Source organism: Myodes glareolus, chromosome 4, assembly GCF_982192425.1.
Source record: "Myodes glareolus chromosome 4, mMyoGla1.1, whole genome shotgun sequence".
NCBI lineage: Eukaryota > Metazoa > Chordata > Mammalia > Rodentia > Cricetidae > Myodes > Myodes glareolus.
Window position 1 is genome coordinate 3,927,872 of NC_142029.1, and position 21,534 is coordinate 3,949,405.

Sequence of the window (21,534 nt, forward strand, 5' to 3'; positions counted from 1 at the left end):
TAAATTTTAAAAGCAACAAATGCATCATATGATACGAAGGACCTGCCTGGAACTACTGGTGTGGTCCCCTGTAAGAAGCAGAACTTCAGCCAATTATATGCTTTGGGGAAAGGCCACTTCTCAGGGCCTCTCCCTGTATATAATACAGTGGGATAGACTAATACAGTGGGATAGATAATAATACAGTAAGATAGATACTACAAAGCAATCATACCCCAAAGAGATGGCCAAAACCAAAATTCAAGGCAATGGAATAGAACAGAGAACCCAGAATTGAAGCCAACACTCCCTGCAGCCAACCACCTCTAACGAAGGCATTGGAAACACAGCAGAGAAGAGACAGGGTTGGACATCCTTACATGCAAGGTTGGAAGGAAGCCCTTATCTCTCAGTCCATGAACCACAATCAAACACCCAAGGAAATAACCTGAAACAATGAATACACTGAAAACCAGAGGAGCCATTTCAAGACACTGTGATGAAGGCAATAACTTATTAAATAAGATCCTCAAACACACGTGCAACAAGGGCAAAAACAGGTCAATGGAATTAAAGCAAGACCTTTGGCACACGAAGGTGACACCTGACAAAACAAGGTCGCTGAGGGGAGGAAATGACTAGAAACCGTAAACTGTTCACCCAACAAAGCTTTAAGACCCAGAGTGCATAGAAACTAAAATATAAAACAACCCCCAAAACAAAACAAAAACGAAAACAAAACTTGGGCAAAGGGGGCAAATTATTTGATGTCCCAGAAGAATTTTATAACCCTTGACAAGTCTACAAGAAAGCCCCAATAGCATCCTTATGGAAAAGGGAATGCAAGGCAAAGTCACAGTGAGAAATGCTTTCACCAGGTTAAAGTTGTCCTCTGACCCCCACAGGGATGTTGTAACATGCATCTGTCCACCCATAATAATAATAAATGAAATGGAATGAAAAGATTAAAAATGCTGAGGAGAATGCAGAGAAAGGGGGACTCTTATAGGCTCTTGACAATGTCAATAAATATAGATGCTATAGGGCAGTGTATGGAAGTCCCTCAAAATCTAAACAAGAACCACTATGTGGCGCAGAAGTTCCACGGTGTTATTCTAAAGGGATACAATCAGCGAATCAAAAGATGCCTGTGTGCCCATGCTTATTGTGGCACTATCCATTATAGTCAAGATTTGGAATCAAATGAGACTTCAATTAATAGGTGAATAGATAAGGAAAATCAAGAATTTGCACAAACTTGAACATCATTCAATCCTAAAATTGAAAGCCTGCCATCTGTAGCAACACCACCCAAACTAGAGGATATGACACTGACAGACACAAGCTGGACACAGAAAGAGAACTGCAGGTTCCCACTCACGTGGAAACAAAAGTTGATCTCATAGACGCAGAGAGAACAGAGGTGACTAGAGGCTGAGAAGGTTGGGGGAGTAGACATTGTAGTCGGAGGTTGCTCTTTCATTTCCTGGCTGCTCAGACACGAAGATTCACACAGAAACTGTATAATTTCAACACTGTTTGTCCTATTAGCTCAGGCTTCTTATTAACTAACGCTTATATCTTAAATTAACCAATTTCTATTATTTTATATTTTACCATGAATCTCTGTCAGAGATGTGTCACTGGGGGGAGGGCTTTGTGGTTTTAAAACCCCCATTTCACTCTCCATCTCTCTGCTTTTACCTTTCAGATAAGATGTAAGGTGTCAGCAGCTGCTCCAATACCATGCCTGCCTGCTGCCATGGTACCCACCATCATGACCACGGACTAACCCTCTGAAACGGTGAGCAAACCCCCAAATAAATTTCTCCTTTCATAAGTTGCCTTGGTCATGGTGTCTTCACGGCAATAGAACAGGGACAATGTGACAGAACAATGTGACTGGTCTCCTTCATGTTCACACACGACCCTTGCTCCGCAGAAGTGACCATTCTGCATTGGGACTCTTACAGGGGCCAACCCTAGACACCACAGCAAATAGGCTTCTTGCTCCTTTGTAGAGGTTCATAAATATATCACTGGATGGCTATTCTATAATTTACTTAACCTGTGCCCTATTTACTGACTGGTATTCTAGATTGTTCTAATTTGCTATTACAGCAATGCTTCAAGAGTGGCTTTTCACATGACCCACTGGATACAAGCATCTGTATCTACAGGATAAACTCCTAGGCACAGACTCATGGGTCTGAAAGGTCTGAGTACCTTTCCACAGGTGATGGGAAACTTAATTTCGGGTGTGTTATCCCTACTTATGGCTAGCAACTTTCAGCATCTCTGCTGTAAATGGATTTAATCTTTGAACATCGGCTCAAATTTTAGTTTGAACTGTAATTTTAATTTGTGTTCAACATAAGGGAGGCAAAGGTCATTTGATCTGTTGAAGAGACACTTGAGGGACTGGAGAGAAGGCTCCTCTGTTAAGAGTGCTTGCTGTCTTGCACGGAACCTGAGTTTTGGTTCCTAGAACCCACACCAGGGAGCGCACACCACCTGCAACGCCAGCTCACGGAGACCTGGCGGCTCCTTTTGGCTTCCACAGGTACCAAACATACATGGGGTACACATACATACCTTCAGGCGAATACTCATACCATAAATAAAAATACATAAATCTTTAAAAACAGAGAAAAATTAATTACATGCATAGAAATGTTATAAAGAAACTTGTTTTGCATGAGAATAAGGAGCATAAAAAATAAAAAATAAAACAAAATAAAATAGTAAGCAGAAAACCTGGGGATTTTACTTTTGTCTTCAGGACCCTGAGGAATTCCCAGAGTCCCTGCTGAGTGCGAAAAGTAACCTTCCAAAATGGCTGAAAGCAAGCACAAAGTGCCCCGGAACATGCATGTCTTAGCGGTTGCTGTTCAAGAACATACATGTAAGGTTAGTTTGGATTAAGTCAACATCCCTGAACATACAATGATATTCCGTCCCCAAGGTGCAACCTCAGAGATAGGGCAACGTCAGAGAAAGCAGTTTATCAATACGTGCTGGGAACCCCCTTTGCCTGATCAACAGCACAGCACCCCACTTGTTTCTGGGAAGCACTCAACAAAGAGAGGCGTAATTCCCGTAGTCTATGAAATATCTTTCAGAGTTCCCTTCTCCACACAGATACAGAAAACACAAACTGGAAATTCATGCACAAGTTGGTACAAAAATGATCCATTTTGGCTGAAAAACACCCATAGTAACCAATAGGCACCCATTGGTAAAGGATTATAGTAATAAATAATCACATTAAATGTTAAATTTAATTGTTAAGGTTACCAGAACAAGCGATGTTCTTCCTGCCAAACTCTTGGACAGAGATGAAACCTGAGGGTCTTGAGAAAGAATCAGATGGCAGGAGGCAGGTGACAGAGACCCCAAATCTGTCCTCTGTGTGTTCCTGGACGGAAGAGCCCCACGAAAGAAGGTGACCCAGGCATCCTTTTAGAGAAGAGACGCGGGGCTCCATGCAGGGAGTAATGCAGAGGGAAGGACTGGCAGGCACACAGCACCGCCGGTTTCTATTACTGGCTTCAGGAGGGAGGTGTTGCGGAGCTGTGAAATCTCAGACAAGCCAGCCAAGAAAAGCCCATCAACACATGAGCACTGGAGAGAGCCGCCGAAGCTCACTTAAAGCCTCTGCGTTTATAAAACTTTGTAGAGAAAATTCACATGGGCTTTAACATTAACATTTATGTCTTTCACCTTTCTCTCTCTGCCAAGTCAAGACACACAGGTTTGAAACAACCCCCAGTGTGGTCCTGCCATGTGCTTCCTCCCTCAGCCACACTACAGGGCTTTGATCAGGCTCACAGTACAAACACACATCCCACAGCAGGAAGAAGGTGCCTGGATGAGAGCTGGGGAGTCTTTCCTCTTACCCCCCAGGTAAAGAAAAGCTCAAGTGTGCCCAGACAAACTCTAATACTGCGCAAACAAGCAACAGATCCAACCCCACCCCTTGCTATCTCCAGGACCACAAAATCACTTTGCTTCTCTGAATTTTGGTATCTTTGTGTCTAAAACGATTATCAGTCAGCCTGTTCTCTGATTTCTACAAATTTTCATAACTTTATTTTTAGTTATTAAATATTTATTTGTGTGTGTGAGCGTGCATGTGTGTGTGCATGCACATGTGGGTACAGTGCCTACAGAGGCCAGAAGAGGGCATCAGATCCCCTGGAGCTGGAGCTGGAGCTGGAGCTGGAGCTACAGGTGGTTGTGCGCAGCCTAACACAGGTGCTGGGCACTGAGCTAAGGTCCTCCACAAGCATGTCTCACACATCATGCGTACACAGAAAGGTTTGAAAGGTCATAATTCTCTGGACTGTGTTGCATTAGGCAAAAGATTTGGGCACTATGAAGAGACCAGAGCAAATGCTGCCCTAGAGATGGGCTCTCTTGCCCATGCCAAAAATAAATAACAACTCTGAAAAGATGCATGGATGCAAATGCAAGGGCTGTGAATGACAAAAATGGGAAGAATTTGGTGTCTTTCCTGTAAAACAGGAAGTCAGTGCATTGCTGCTCAAACGTAAATCTCAGAAAAGGCTACTGCTAATGTTCTACTTGAAAAATAAACAGAAACCCTGGGAAGAAACACAGGCCATTCGGTTGTAAATTAGTCCTGCACCCCAGGAGACGATGGCGCCCCCAGTTCCTAAGTTTCTTGGGTTGAATTCCTCCAAGTCCCTGAATTCACTCACCTGGGAGGAATTCAAATGCCCTGCTGGTATCCAGGTGGCGCCCAGAGAGCCAGGTTCCACTATGGCTCCAGGTGTCTGTAGATGCCGACCACATGGACCCCTGTGGGTGTTGGGATTCTGTGGCCACCCAATGGGTGCTTACTTCAGGATGGAAGCTGTGGACGCTGGCTTCCAAACACCACCTCCAGAGTGAGCCGGTCACAGACATGCATACAGGGGTACACGGCGGGGGAGGTCACTTCCTACTTCCTTTCAGCATCCTCTATTAGGCAGGACTTTGAAGAGAAAAATCAGCTCCATCTGCACATAACCAAAAATATCTCCCAGGAGAAGCTCTGAGTAGACTGTTTGGAGAGATGACTGCATGGTTTTCCACCTCTGACCAGAGCTGAACCAGCACCCGTCTTTCCTAGCAGCTACAGACTTTTTGAGATCTTTGATTATGACAAGTGTGTGTGTGTGTGTGTGTGTGTGTGTGTACATGTGTGTATGTGCACATGTGTATGTGCACGTGTGCGTGCATGCAGAGGTCAAAGGACAGCTGTGTGCAGTTGGTTCTCTCCTGCTTTTACGTGGGTTCCAGAGGTCAAACTTACACCATCAAGCTTGGCAGCAGGTGCTCTTTCCTGCTGAGCCGGCTCAAAGCTTGCCAGCCGAAATGAGCTCTTTAGAAAGGACGATCTCAAAAGAAAATCACCCTTGGTCATGGAGCCAGCAGGCTTGGGTAGAGATCCTAACTCTCCTGCTTTGGAGTGGTGAGACTGCTCAGACTAGGCACCCGACTTCTTCCCCTTTCCCCATCTGTAGAGGGGTGACGTATCCGCGCACTTGGGATAGTACTCAGCACAGAGTCAGCTCTCACTAGTGTTAACATAGGAAAGTGGTGTATTCCCCTGAACATCCTTTTGCTTCTTTGAGGGGGTGGAGGGCTTCATTTATAAAGTCAACAGTTCAAGGTCTGAGGTCTGAAAAGGTTGGGAGCCTCCATGGCAACAGATAAGTCTTTTTTTTTTTTTTTCTGGGTTCTTGGCAAGGCCACAGATACTAAAAAGGAGCTGATCAGGAAGGTAAGGAGTGGGAGGCAGGGCGAGTGGGGTGTGTTGCTTTATCCAAATGGTAAACAGGGCTTTGCCAAGCGGCAGGACTGTTCTGCCAAACTGCAGCTCAGAATGCCCAGACTTTAGCTTATAACTGTCATTTTAGAGAAAAGAAGAAGTTTGCCCCTCTTTTATCTTTGCAGAATGGAGACAGAGGCTGGGGAGGCTGCACAGTGGAATCTCATGTTCCCAGCTACTCTCAGAGAAGCTCACAAGGGGCAGGGCACCCCTCTGTGCAGATCTCTGCACCCATCATGGAGGAATTCTAGCCGGAACTGGCCACTTCCTCATTCAGAGCTGTCGCAGACCTTTGCAAATAATCTTCATATTCCTGCCATTCAGATGAAGGTTTTCAAAAGCATGGGCCCCAAGTCACTTGAGCCTCTGCCTAGCTCCTAGTGACCCACAGCCAGAGCCCTAGGGACAGGCCCAGAGGCCTCTGATCATCTCTTCCACCCAGGGGAAGACCCAGGGTCTTCAAAAGAAAAAAACCCAACCCCAAATCAGCTGCATTTTCTTGATGAGATTGTTTTCCAGTACTCAGCAATAACATATGATGTACTTGCTAATGCAACTCCAGGGCTCTCCCAAAACAAAACGCTGGAGAGAAAACGCTTGTGTGATATTCCTGAAGGTGCACACCATGAGGGTGTGACTGTTCTCAGACTCTCCAGGTTGAAATAGAATGACAGGCTCTCACAGAGTCACATGAACCTTGACCCAAAGACCCTGCCTGTAATATTGAAGAAGAATACAGAAATTTATAGACAATTATTTTGAATAATACCAAGGCAATTCTTCGCACACAATCGGTTGCCAAGGCCACTGTGCAGCAGCGGCACCTGGCGAACAGCCTCTTCCCTTGGCACTAATATGCAGAAGCGTGACGATAATGAAACGTTCCTGGAAAGTATCAGAAGAATGCTCCTGAAGTCTCATGTCCTTGCTTGGCAGTCAGCGGAGACTGCTGGTTTCTTGAGCCACTGACAAATCTAATAATGAACAGCTACACTGTGAGGTCACACGCATGGGTGACTGCAGCATCAGCTACACTGTGAGGTCACACGCGTGGGTGACTCCAGCATCAGCTACACTGTGAGGTCACACGCGTGGGTGAGTCCAGCATCAGCTACACTGTGAGGTCACACGCATGGGTGACTCCAGCATCAGCTACACTGTGAGGTCACACGTGTGGGTGACTCCAGCATCAGCTACACTGGGAGGTCACACGCGTGGGTGACTCCAGCATCAGCTACACTGTGAGGCCACACGCATGGGTGACTGCAGTATCAAGGCATCCAGCGCACTCTGATGAACGTCACGGGCACTAATTCACACGTGTCTCACCTTTGCCCTCCCTCACAGAACATACACACATTAAAAAAAAAACCTTAAAGTGGTTAAGTTCATATGGGGATTTTCACATTTCTGGAGCCCACAAGCCCATATCTGGATGTCGCCTGTCTGGGGGCTGAGGTGAAAGGCTGCTCTCCAGCTTGTGCGCAGCACCTGGGGACACAGGGCCCTGGAGATGCAGGTGTCCATGTGTAGTTTCATATGAGTGAAGCTGAGACTCTGGATGCTGGGGAAATGGTGGTCCCTGGATCAATTCATTAGACTAAGTTAAGTACCCTGTAGTGATATTTTGTTTATGTTTTAACAAATAAAGCTTGCCTGAAGATCAGAGTGCAGAGCTAAGCCATTAGAGGCCAGGGAGTGGTGGCACACACCTTTAATCCCCAGGACTCCAGAGATAGAGGCAGACGGATCTGTTAGTTCAAGGCCACTCTGGGCTACACAAGATTGAATCTGTCTAAAAGAGAAACAGAGCTCACACAAAGGTGATCCCAGCACTTGGAATCACACATCTTCAATCCCAACACGATGGAGGTGAAGACAGGAGCGGTATGGTTGGGCAGAGAGAGGAATGTAAGGCGGGAGGAGACAGGAGCTCAGGCAGCCTGAGGTTTGGTGAAGACAGATGCAGTCTGCAGAAGCTGTCTAAGGTCAGGACTGCCTCTTCGGTCTGAGCATTGTTGGAGGTAGAACGCTCTAGTGTCTGTCCTCTCTGCTTCTCTGATCTTCCGTATTAATCCCTCTATCTGACTCTGGGTTTTTACTATGAAGACCAACTAGAATTCATGCTCCAGTCCTCTGCCAACTTTCTCACATCCTCTATTGGTTAACAGTTTCCTACAAGATTAAAACTTCCCTCTTCCATAGAAACCAGGCTCTTTAACATACAGGAGTTCCAGGGAGGTGGAATAACAGGATGTTCTAGGGGAGGGCAAGCACTCTATCCTGCAGGGAAGCTCATCAAGGCAGGAAGTAAACAACTCAAAGTAGCTCCAGGAAGTCCCTAAAACTGAGCAGATTACCTAAGCCCCGCCTTCTCTAAGAGTGAACAATAAAGATGGCTGAGAGTCTCTGAGAAAAGCTCAGTGCCCTGGAAGACACAGAGAGAGCTGCCTGGAAGAGGTGTAGACCAACTGAACCACCCGGAAAGGGCACTCTCCAGAGCACCAGGGCTTTGTAAGCTCTCACCATGCTGGTGTGGGCTCTCGTGAAGCAGTTGTCATTGAGTCATTTCTGCTTCTGTAAGTAAGCCCTCATTAATATCCCTATAATATCCCTATAATATCCCTAGGCCATATCCCTGTGGCCTCACCAAGGTGGATCTGTACTTGGGTCTGCTGTCATTCCTTATTTAGGGCGAGTGGACATGTGTTCCCGTCTCCCCAAGGATGGTGTTACACAACACCCACATGTCCCCTATGGTCAAGCACAGCCACTTTAGCTCTTGTACCCACCAAGTACAGCCTTCAGCTCTTCCCCTTCCCACGGGTCCCTAAGTGCCCCCACAGAGCTGTCTCTGAATTACCTACCACAGGAAATGATCCTCTGTTGCTTTTAAGGTCATTCTGAGAGCAGTTCATACCCCAGGCAGGCCTGCTGGGCATCCTTATGACTGACAGCTCACACCCCAGGCAGGCCTGCTGGGCATCCTTATGACCGTTCACACCCGAGACAGGCCTGGCGGGCATCCTTATGGCAATATAACTTTCACTGTGTAGATGTAGCCCACTTACAGGAATTCATTCCTCTTCCCAGAGGGGAAGTGGAGAAACTTAAAAGCCTTCTTTTCTGTGTCTGGTGTTGATTCTGAGAGCTTTGTGTAGTCCAGAGGGATGACTCAGAATCACCTTCTATCTGTGCTCCTGCTGAACACAACGACCCTCACGCTGGGCCTTGTGCCTCCAAATCAGGTCATGTTTCTCCAGGTCGTTCTCTGCCCATCACTTCCTTTGCTGTGCAGAAGCCCGAGAATTTACCGCTCGTTAGTCCCCTCTGATGCTGGGAGGCAAACCTTTGTTCCCACGTTCTTTAAAAAAATTTATTCTTGCTGGGCAGTGGTGCTGCACACCTTTAATCCCAGAACTTGGGAATCAGAGCCAGATAAATCTCTATGATTTTGAGGCCAACCTGGTCTACCAAGTGAGTTCCAGGACAGGCTCCAAAGCTACAGAGAAACCCTGTCTCAAAAAAACAAAACAAAAAAATCCTCTTATTTAATGCATATGTGAATGTGCCTGAGTGTATATTAAGAGCATCAAGTGAATGCAGAAACCCTCAGGGGTCAGAAAAGGGTGCCGGGTGCCCTGGAGCTGGAGTTCAGCAAGCCCTAGGGCTCCATCTGTCTCCACCCCTGCCACTTCCTCCCACGCTCTAGGGTTACGGACCTACACCATTTATTATGCCTGTATTTTTTTAAAATGTGGACGCTAGGGATCTAAACTCAGACCTGCAGGTTTGCACAGCATGTGTTTCTGACTGAGCCACCTCTCACCTCCTCTCTTTCTCGACACCAGCATGCTGAGGCCTTAAAGCGTTCACTCTGTATAGTGTGCCTCAGCATGTCAGACATTTCCTCAAGACTACACTTCCTGTGACATCTGAGGAGGGAGACTGTCCGCCATGGCGCACGAACAGAACATCACGCTGGCCGGCCGACTTCTCCCAAGGCTGTAGTCTCCCCTGAGCTGCAGCACTCCGGGGTTTCCTGCTTTACCCACAGTCCCCTGCGATGAGACTGTTCTGCACAAGAACCTTTCTCTATTTGCTGTATTATGATAGATAAAGGTGCCACAAGAGCTAATTATCCAAGGAGCGTTAAGTGAGAAGGGCACACGTCCTACCAGTCCAGTATGCAGAACTCAATCTGCAGTAGGCGTACACAAAAGCTGTCACACAAAACCATGCCTAGAAGTGAACGGGCAATTATAATGACAGCTTATTCTCCCCTGGTGTCTGCAAGCATGCTGTACATTGCTTTTAAGATGCATCTCTATGACAGGATATTACATTGTAAAAAAAAAATAAAAACAGGAATTTTATTAAAATCAAGTTGATACAATTTGCTTATTAGTCAAGATTCTGATGCCCGGTATTCTGTATTGGTCTCCTAAACTTTGTACACACTCTAGACTTTATATCTGCTCTAAAATAAAGTGTTGGTGATATAACTATGGTGTTGTATGATATTTTAAAATATTTTAATATCATCCTCTTCATCTCAGTGGAAAGAGTGTTTAGAAATGTAAACTATAGGGGCTGGTGAGCTGGCTCAGCCAGCCAGGTACCTGTGTGTGAGCATGAAGCTCCCCTGCGGCAGAGCCACAGCACGGCTCACACCTGCAGTCCCTGTGTGTGAGCACGAAGCTCTCCCGTGGCACAGAGTCACACGACGCCTCACACCTGCAGTCCCTGTGTGTGAGCACGAAGCTCTCCCGTGGCACAGAGCCACACAACGGCTCACATCCGCAGTCCCTGCAGCTGCTGGCAGCTCCAGCAAAGTGACCCTCCTCCACAATCCACTCCGTCCGCTCTCGGGGTACCTGGAGCCACATGAAGCTGCCACTCAAAGCTTCAGGAGAGGAGCGGAAGCCTTGGGTGTTACTGTCATCTCTGTATCCAGCTAATTTTGGTCAGGAGTTGGTCTAGCCTTCACAGAACAACCATGGGACTCCTGGGCTAGACCAAGGAGAAGGAGGCGCCTGTGGACTGTGGACGCCTCCTGGGGTTCTTTCTCAGGGCACACACTACCAGGGTTAGGGAATGTGAACAAGGTACCACAGAGGGAGCCACACCTTAGAAGCTCGCAATCATTACTAGATATAAAAAAGGAAGGGACAGGCCATAGCTGGGACTGATGTCAGTCACATAAAAATAACTCTATTTGTCTTGAAAAAAATGAATGAGTGAAGTTTACAAATATATGATTGATCCAGGAGAAATATACATACACACACACACACACACACACACACACACACACACACACAGAGCATATAAATCCATGTATAAAATGCAAATCAAACTTTAAGTTGTGTTTGCAAGTTAAATGCAACTAGAAGCCTTATATCAATCAGATTTACAAATATTAAAAATGTATTTCAAGGCTTGGGAGGTGGCTCGGAGGTAAAGCACTTGCCGTGTAAGTGTGCAGACCAGAGCTGGAATCCTCAGGAACTACATAGAAACCATGTGGGTGTGAAGGCAGCAACTGAGAGGTGGGGACGGGACCCCAGAGCAAACTGTTAGCCAGGCTAGCAGAGCCCACGTGAGAGACCCTGCGTTGGTGTATGAGGGGAGGATGGCAGAGGAGACACCAGGTGCCAATCTGTGACTGCCGTATGCACACACATACATGTGTGCCCCACATGCATGTGGACACATGGACACACAGCACACACATACATCAGCAGAAGTGCGCTGTAATATCAACTATTAGCAACGGTGTGTCACAGTGACTCTGCTCCGGAGGGTGAGGGCTGAACCTTCTCCTGTTGGAGCAGGACAGGGTGTGTGTGCTACAATGGGAAAGCCAGGTTTAGCTGTGTCCTGGGAAGGACAGGCCATGTGTGTGTGTGATAGGAAGGGGCGCAGTTTCCGCCGGTGCTGCTTTTTAACATTGGAGCCCAGGAACCAAAACTCCGCCAACAGTAAAGTGACGCAAGCGGCCGTCTCATTCAGGACGGAAAAGCTTTCCTCGATTGGCTTCCAATACCCATCTCCCTAAAAACCACAAGCGATAGTTTTCTCGTCTTCCATATTTAACGTCAACTGCCAGGAGGCTCCTTTCCACAAAGATTGCTTTGAAACTCAGCTAATGCTGACTTCACCATCTTCTAGATGCACAATCTAAACAAAAGACTCTTCACATCACCACAAGAGAACAGTCATCTTGGTTAACTGCCTCAGCTTTAGCACCCGTGACTTGTGTGCTCCGAGTCTGCTGCCCCAAGCTGATTGCACAGCGCCAGTCTGCCTGCAGAGGAGGAGGGAGCATGCAGTAAGCATGTAGTGAGCATGCAGTGAGCATGGGGAACACTGATGAGCACTGTGCATAACATACAGGAACTGCAAATGTCAACATAGATTAAACATGACAAACTGGAGCAGAGTCCGTGGGGAAAAGACAGTGATAGATGATATATTTGTACATATATGTACATATGTGTGTGTGTGTGTGTGTGTGTGTGTGTGTGTATATATATATATATATGTTTGTGTGTGTTTGTGTGTGTGGATAAATGATAGATATAGATAGATGATAGCTAGACAGATGAACAGACATAGATAAACTGCGCATGATGCAAGTTTTACAAAGAAGTTAACTGTTGGGTGTTGCTTCAGGATTTTGTAAGTCAGGATATGATCGCAGCTACACTAACAGCACGAAGGAATAAACGAATTCAAGCCCTGTTTCAAAACGATGACTCCGTGGGGAAAGGGGAGCACTGGGAGCTTCCACAGGGCTGTGACAGTTTAGTTCACGTGGGTGAGAGGTCATAAACTCTTACCATTTTTTATTTTTATTTTTTTATTTTTTTTATTTTTTAAAGAGACAGGGTCTGATAGAGTCCAGTGCAGTCTGGTCTGGACTGTGCAGCTAAGAATGACCTTGTGTGTGTGTGTGTGTATGCGCACGCACGTGTGTGTGTGCATGTGTGTGCAAGTGTGCATATGTGTATGTGTAGGTCCATCTGTGCACACAAGTGTGCATTCATGTGGAGGCCAGAAGCTGGAAATGGGTGGGTGTCTTCCTCTGGCTTTCTTTACTTCACTCACTCACTCATTCATTCATTCATTCACTTACTTACTGAGACAGGGTCTTAACAAACCTGGAGCTCACCAACTCAGCTATGCTGGTTACCCAGCCACCCCAGCAGTTCTCCCCTCTCTGTCCACCCCCAGCAGTGAGGTGACAGATGCTCACCAGCAGGCCCAGCTTCTTACATCAGTGCTGCGGATCCAAACTCAGGTTCTCAGACCTGCATGACCCCTGACCTTGAACGTGTCTCCTGAACATTAGGATCACAGGCGTGTGCACAATACCATGCCTGGTGTATTGTACAGGTGCCTAATGAACTAAAATTATGTGTTCAAGATGATGCCCCCATGGCCAAGTCAAAAGACATTAGCTACACAGCACTAAGTTAGCTGGATTATGCTCATTTGACGAGAGCAGGAAGACATAGTACCCAATGGGTAAAGTACAAATAATCTCACCAGCTCCTTGCTGGGTGGCTGCTGTCTTCTGAACACACGGCTTAGCCCCCTGGGGAGGCTGACATGCAAAGCCATGAGCTATTAAAGTTATTCAGTGATGATTTGAGTCTTGATACCTTCAATCCCTGGAGACCGAGTCTTCATCCGTGACCACAACCTCATGGTATCTTAACTACCCCAGGTCAGTGCTGGGAAATAAACGGATTTTTATAAAAACTAAATTATTTTTACAGTGCCAAATAAAGAAAGAGCACAAGTGGAGGAAATGGCTTCTGCTCAGAGGCAATCACACTGCCTAATGTTTTATTGGGAAAGTCCCGACTTGGAGACCCCAGAGAGCAGTAACGCAATAACAGGGGCTGATAATTACAGCCAGGGCAGAGCTAAGTGGGTTACATCCCCCTTTTGTTATAGCTGCTGAGTGAGTACTGTGTTTCCCAAACTCTAAAAGATGGGGTAACTGCCTAGATCACATATGCATGAGTAGTTAATTCAGGATTCAACTCCAGGTCTATCTCATGCAAATGAGATATAAAGTAGACTTTCCTTATAGAAAAGACCCCAGGGCCCACCGAGTCCAGGCTTCCCTCCTGGGAGTGTTTCCAACAGAAGACAATGCTGGGCTTCTCATTAGTGTGAGCTCCAGAGCAGAGCCACATGGTGTTTGTGGAGCACTGTCCCCAGTACAGGGTTGGAGGACCATCCCTGGTGTAGGGTACCAACCTCAAGATGGAGGACCATCCCCAGTGCAGAACAACAACCTCAGGGTGGAGGACCATCCCCAGTGCAGAGCACCAATCTCAGGATGGAGGACCATCCCAGTGAAGAGCACCAGCCTCAGGTTGGAGGATCATCCCCAGTGTAGAGCACCAACCTCGGGGTGGAGGACCATCCCAGTGCAGAGCACCAGCCTCAGGGTGGAGGAGCATCCTCAGTGCAGAGCACCGGCCTCAGGGTGGAGGACCATCCCCAGTATAGAGCACCAACCTCAGGGTGGAGGACCATCCCTGGTGTAGGGCACCAACCTCAGGGTGGAGGAGTATCCTCAGTGCAGAACAACAACCTCAGGGTGGAGGAGCATCCTCAGTGCAGAGCAACCTCAGGGTGGAGGACCATCCTCAGTATAGAGCACCAACCTCAGGGTGGAGGACCATCCTCAGTGCAGAACAACAACCTCAGGGTGGAGGAGCATCCTCAGTGCAGAGCACCAACCTCGGGGTGGAGGACCATCCCCAGTGCAGAGCACCAGCCTCAGGATGGAGGATCATCCCCAGTGCAGAGCACCAACCTCGGGGTGGAGGACCATCCCCAGTGCAGAGCACCAGCCTCAGGGTGGAGGATCATCCGCAGTGCAGAGCACCGGCCTCAGGGTGGAGGACCATCCCCAGTGTGTGCTGGGTGCCATTCCCAGTGCTGACACCACGCACTGGGAACTGGAGCTGGGTCCTTTGGAAGAGCAGTCAGTGCTCTAAGTGCTGAGCCATCCTCTACCCCGATGCGCACCTTTCTTATCTCAGTGCCTGGCCTTGCACTCACTAAGAAGCATAAGACTGAGCCAGTCCCACCCCTCATTCCCAAGCACAGTGGTTGAGATCAACTGTTCCCTGCCCTATGTTATGTTACCCTGTGCTGTATAAAACAGCAGCCTTTCCTTTGCTCTGGGAGACCCCATTTTACAAGCAGCTTCGAGGCTGTTTAAGGATGGAGGGTGATCACATTCCTGGGTGGGTACCATCTGACAGGGGCCACCCATCCAGCGCTGATGGGTGAGTCACTGCCTTAGAACAGTGTGCCACAGAAGCACATGGGTGTACCACACCCATACCCAGAAGACCAGGCCCAAGAATTCAATGGACACGTTTACAGAAAGAGTCTAATTCTCTGGACACCTGGCACCTGAGATGGTGACAGCCCTGGCTGCCTCTCATCCAGCCACTTAACCCATACATCAAAGACGATACGTGAAAAACTCTCGGCTGTTCTGGGCCTTCAGCTCAGCTCTATTCCTTTTGTTGCTATAGCATACTCCAGCTGCCAGCTGCCTGTCCTCTTGTTCACCTGTCTGTACCTGTTGTCCATCTGTCCGTCTGTTCATTCACCAGGCCCTGATCCGGTCTTTTCTTCACCTCATGCCACCAGCTCAGCTACAACCCTTCAGCCTACAGCAGCAGCCAGGGCATCTCCAGAGACCTCTGGATGCTGGGTCCTCTCGCCTCCCTGAGATTCTCTTGTATTCTTAATAGTTTCCGAGATCTTTTTGAGGTGTCCTGCCTCTTTAACCCTTTGCAGCTATTCTGTAAGCTACATATATACATGATATGTATATCTGTCGGTAGGTAGGTAGGTAGGTAGGTAGATTGATTGATTCACAGTGTGTCATGTGTCATGTGTGACCTGAGCATTAATATGAATAAGATGGAAATAAAAGAACCCATGTTCTCCTCAGCTGAGGTCATCAAGCAAAGCACTAATATTTGGTAAATCACTGTTGCTGAAACCGTCACACCCTGGGAATTTGTTAGTACACCCTGACATTGTGGAAAGACACAGACATGTTTGTGTATATTTCTGACATAGCGTGACATGTTTGGCCACATGCACAACAGTCGGCCACCATGGGTTTTCCCTTTTTCCTAGGCTTCCCATGTCTACTGAGCGTCCATGTGGAAATGAGACGAACCCCAGCTTTGCCAAGCACAGGGCACTTTTCCAGTGGTGCTGGCATCTCTGCACTGTTCGATTCTTTACTGTGAAGAGCTTGCCTCCTTGGAGAGAGACCACACCCACCCACTTAGCTGCTTTCTATCCCCAAGAACTAGCTCTCTAGGGAAATACTAGCACTTCCTGTGGTAAAGAATCTAAGCAAGACAGCGGGCAGAGAGATGGGGAAGAAGACAGACAGGACAGGAAGACCGGCCTTCTGTGTGCTGAGGCACAGCCGGCCTGTTTGGTCGTGCCACACAGAGCCCCAGAGCAGCCAGGAGCGACGGAGAACTGCCCAGACGCCAGAATCAGCAGATGGAGAAAGCAGCTATCGATCCCATCAGCTCCCAAACACTCAGCGCATCCCAGGAGATGATGAATGGCAAACTTGTCATTCTAGTCATGCAGCGGCAGCGGCCCATCCCAACCTTGCACGTACCGGCTGTGTTTTACCCTTGACGATTCTGCTTGCATTTCTTGACCTCTATGAGGCTTTCTCCAGACCCTACTACTAACCAGCTCACGTTCAGTGTCCCCAAAGTTGGCAGAAAAGTTGGTCTGTGGTGGAGGACAATTCTGTATTCTGTCAATTATGTTTTAAAATAAACGCTGATTGGTCATTAGCAGGTCATTAGCCAGGAATTATAGGTGGGAAAACCAGACAGGAAGTAGAGGTGGGGCAATGAGAACAGGAGTATTCTGGGAAGAAGGAAGCTCTTTTCACAGTCCTGCCCAGACACCGAAGAAGGAAGATGTGACCTGCCCAGCTGAAAAGGTACTGAGCCATATGGCTAACATAGATAAGAAAAATGGGCTAATATAAGAGTTAATAAGAAGCCTGAGCTAATGGGCCAATCAGTTTATAACTTATGAAGACCTCTGTGTGATTTTCTTTGGGGCTAAACGGCTGTGGGAACTGGGCAGGACAGAAACCCCAACAAGCAGCCTGGCCCTCATGTTACCGGTCTGGGCCTGCCTGGGGCACATATGTGGAGGCTGATACTTGCCCTTCTGCATCTGAGTTATTAGGAACCCAGCCAGTTCACTGTTACCCAGTTCACTGTTTCCAATGCACATTGCAATTTCAGTGAGCCCAGGACACTTAGGAGAGACTAAAGCTACCAGGGGCGGAGCTTTGAAAGGGTGGGTGGAGCATGAGAGGTGGGGCCTTTCATTCTCACAGCTTCCTTTGCACTCTCCCGCGGCCCCTCCCGCGGCCCCTCCCATCCCTCTCAGACAGTCCTTGGCTGGCATTAGTGATCTGGGCACAGCTGTCCGTCAGTGCTGATCCTACCCAGTGGGAGGAAGTGGTGGTGCCAACAGCCCAGCCCTTCAAGCACACACTCACCTGGCTTGCTGGCAGACACAGCAAACCCACAGCTTCTCATGCTTCTGGTAGGAGCAACAGCTCTTGCAGACGCTGAACTTGCATTCGCCACAGCGGCGCCTGGCGTTGACCAGGAAGGTGAAGGGTGAGCAGCACCGCATGCAGCAACGCTCCACGAACTTCTGGTGTTTCGAGAGGATGCTGCACTTGCTGTTCTCCTCGGCCAGCCTCTGCTTCATCTCGCTGCAAACCAGAGAATGGGGGAGATGGTGAGGCAGAGGAAAACATCGGGGTGTGGATGTCAGCCTGGAACACTCAGCCTATCCCTTGCAGGTGCCCTGATAGGCTCTTCCTGTAGCCTTCCTAAGGCTGCAGCCATTTAATACAGTTCCTCATGTTGTGGAGACTCCTGAGCCATAAAATTATTTTGCTGCTACTTCATAACGGTAATTTTGCCACTGTTATGTGTCATAATGTACATATCTGATATGTGAACTCAAAGGGGCCTTGACCCATGAGTGGAAAACCATTGTTATGGACCCACAAAGCCAGAGAGACTGTGTGTGTGGTGTATGTGGTGTGTGTGTGTGTGTTGAATTTGCATGTGGAAAACGGAGGCCAGCCTTGAGTGTCTTCTCTCTCTAAGACTCAGAGACAGTCATGGAAGAGGTGGGAGGAAGATTTTAAGAACTAGAGATCAGAGAGGACCAGGGACACACAGTGTCTCTGGACATGGCAGGACCATTGCGCTCAGAACTCACAGCAGCAGCGGCGGCCTGCGTGAGATGAAGGCGGTGAGTAGCCCAGCATGGGTGGGAAGGGGTTCAAGAGTTCCTGTGCCCAACTGAAGAGTTGGACAGTCGGTTGCGTCTATGGAAGGGAGTCAGTTCCTTAAGGGTGTGTCACCCACACCGTGGTGGATGTCCCCATGCCCAGAAGTAGGCAGGCAGTGCAGCTGGAGTTGGCGAATTATTACATTTCTAAAAAGAGGATGTGGAACTGGAGGTAGGGTTAGGGATGTTGGTGCAGATCTGGGAGGAGTTAAAAAGGAGGAGTTGGGCTGAATAGGATCAAAATACATTACATAAACCTCAAGAATTAATAAAATGTTTTTAAGAAACACATTAGTGTCTTACTCCATTGCTTCTCTCCACTGTATTTTTTGAGACAGGGTCTCCTACTGAGCCTGGAACGCACTGATTGGCTAAACTGGCTGGCCAATGAGCTCTGGGCATCTCCTGTCTCCACCTCCCCACATCCCACTGAAGTGTTGGTTCTGGAGACCTCAACTCCATCCTCACTCTTGTGTAACAGGTCCTTTTCCACCGACCCATCTTCCCTGCCTCTGAGAGACCAATCCTTGACCTCATGTCCACAGAGGGACTTTGCATGGTAGGTTAATTTGATGTGCCGCTGGGCATCATGAAAACCTAAGCACTTATACCTCAGGTCTACATGGAGGGATAAATCACCACTAAAAATAAGCAACCTTGCAGAATAAAATCTTTCACTTCATTAATGTCTTTTTAGCGGGGCAGGAGATTGCTTCTGCTAAAACATTAATCCTCCCAACAGCCCTGCTGAGACTCTGATGCAGTCCTGGCTCCACGGCTCCACTTCACACCCTTGGAAACCTGCACAGCCAGAGGCTTGAAAAGCTTTCAAATCAACAGGAGCTGGTAAGGCTCCTCGGGCAGATCTGAGACATGGTGGCTCCAATCTGGACGAAAGACCATCCTCTTTTGGCAGAGTTCCTGGTCACGTGGGCATGCTGCCCGCTGCAGTATAGTGAAATCTTACAGCTTGTGTATCCCTGTGAGGTCAGCAAAGGGGATAGGAGGAGCCCTAAGAAGGAGGAGTGGCCCCAAACATCCTGAGTGACAAGGGTAGGCACTAACAGTAGCCCCACAATTCAGAACGGGCAAGTAGGGTTGCCTGTCCGGCTACAAAAGCGGGGGCTCCTAGGCAGGGATAGAAGCTTTTATTATAACTACTGTTACAGCTACACGATCCTGCTACTGCATCATGTAATGGGTCTCAAGCCAACAGAGCTGTGAGAAAACCATGCTGTGGGAATTTCTCAGAGTCATTACAGCCAATCATGTACGGGTGGCCCATCGCTGCTCAAAGGATATAGTGCATTACTGCATTAACTTCTCTTTAGTATTGAACTTTATTTCTAGTAGGTTTTACTTATTAGTCATTTTATCTATCTATCTATCTATCTATCTATCTATCTATCTATCTATCTATCCATCCACCCAACTATCTATCTACCTATCTATCTATCTATCTATCATCTATCTATCTATCTATCTATCTATCTATCTATCTATCTATCTATCTATCGTCTATCTATCTATCTATCTATCTATCTATCATCTATCTATCTAGCTAGCTATCATCATCATCATTATCTATCTATCTATCTATCTATCTATCCATCCATCCATCCATCCATTCATCTATCTATCTATTTTTGTGTTGGTTTTTCGAGACAGGGTTTCTCTGTGTAGCCTTGGCTGTCCTGGAACTCACTCTGTAGACCAGCTTGGTCTCTAACTCACAGAGATCCACCTGCCTCAACCTCCTGAGTGTTGGGATTAAAGGTGTGTGTGTTGGGCCTCACAAGGCCCAGTGTGACTTCCTGATCCTGACTTGAGTCTGGAGAGGAGTGACTCAGCATAGCCTGACCTAGGCCCGCCTCTGCCCAGCCACCGCCAATGTGGCAGGATATTATTGGCCCTTATTCCTCACTCAATCTCACCCCATCCCAAGACTCACGGCACTACCTCAGCTCTATATAAATTCCTGCCCTGATGCAATAAAGTGAGTTCCTGCTTCAACAGACTCCCAGTTCAATGTGTGTTTCTCCCTGGTGGCTGGGGGCGGGGGCATCTGGGTCATCAACATTCACCATCCTGATCAGCCCCAGGGAGATGGGCAGGACCAGCTCTGCCTCAGCCCTGTCTGCTGGAGAATCCGGCAGGCATGCACCACCATTGCCTGGTCTCATGCATTTATTTTTATTTTTGAAAAATTTATACATGTATACAATGTATCTCAATCATATCCAATCCCTACTCCTTCCAGCTCCCCCAACACCGTATCTGCCAACCAACTTCATGTCTCTTTCTCTTTTTTTTTTTATAACTCACTAAGTTCAACTTAACGTTGCCATATGTGCATGTATGTGCATGGTTGTGGGACCATCCACCAGGGCATGGACAACCCACCAGTGGCCAGCTCTCCCTGAATAACCATTGGCTGCCATTGGCTCCCTAGGAGCATGGGGGTGGGATGTGTGGAGGCCCTCCCTGCTCCACGCTGGAATCTCTAACTCTAGTGATCTTGTCTGCTGTGGCAACCAAAGGAGGTGTGAATTAATGCATGTACCAGCAATGCCATGTCTGGAGGCCAGAAGTCCACAGCGTTCTGCCCCCTTCCGCTTTTACATTCTTTCTGCCCCCTCTTCCACAATGCCCCTGAGCCTTTCTGCTACTGACCTACACCTCAAGCCTGCATGTGCCCCATGTTATTCACCTGCTCATCAGCTGCCTAGAATTAAATTATGTCTACTTTCAGCTGTTACGGTTAATCCTGCATGAACATTTATATTCAAGTTCTGTGTGGATACATCTCTGCTACAGGAATGCAACAGCTAAACCATATGGTTGGTAACTATACTTGGAAAACTACTAGACACATTTTCTAAACATCTCCATCATCCCCATGGCCTGCTGGGAAGACTCCAGTGTCTCCACACCCCCACTATGATGGCCCCCTTTTCTAATGGTCTTCATCTTAGAGACATGAGCTGTACTGTGCTGTGATTTTGATTTGCCAGTTTCTAAGGACTAATGGAGATGATTGATTTAATGATACTGAGCATGCTTTCATGGGCTATCAACCATCTGCACCTCGTCGGTTCAAATCCTTTGCCAGTTTCCCAATGGGAGAGAGTATTTGTCTTTTCCTGTTTGCTGCTTTGTAGGGATCTTGCTCTATTCTGGACACAAGTTCCTTATCAGACATGTAAACTGGAAATCTTTCCCCGTCCTTCCACTAAACATTATATCCTCCTAGCATATTTTAGAGATGAAGGGAGACTGCCAATCATTCTACGAGGTAG

The 21,534-nt window shown here is 47.7% G+C and overlaps 1 protein-coding gene across 5 annotated transcripts in view; it reads right to left on the bottom strand.

Annotated features, from left to right (window-relative positions):
• Myrip (myosin VIIA and Rab interacting protein) overlaps nucleotides 1-21,534 on the bottom strand; it is a 183,592-nt gene that overhangs the window by 70,088 nt on the left and 91,970 nt on the right. For 3 of the 5 annotated variants that reach the window (XM_048423910.3, XM_087905143.1, XM_087905142.1), the window contains exon 3: nucleotides 17,424-17,645. In XM_048423910.3, the coding sequence (XP_048279867.3) occupies nucleotides 17,424-17,645 (222 nt within the window). Of the gene's footprint in view, nucleotides 1-1,683; nucleotides 1,794-3,276; nucleotides 3,449-17,423; nucleotides 17,646-21,534 lie in introns of those variants that run through there. The other 2 variants (XM_085689054.2, XM_048423911.3) reach the window with 2 other exon arrangements.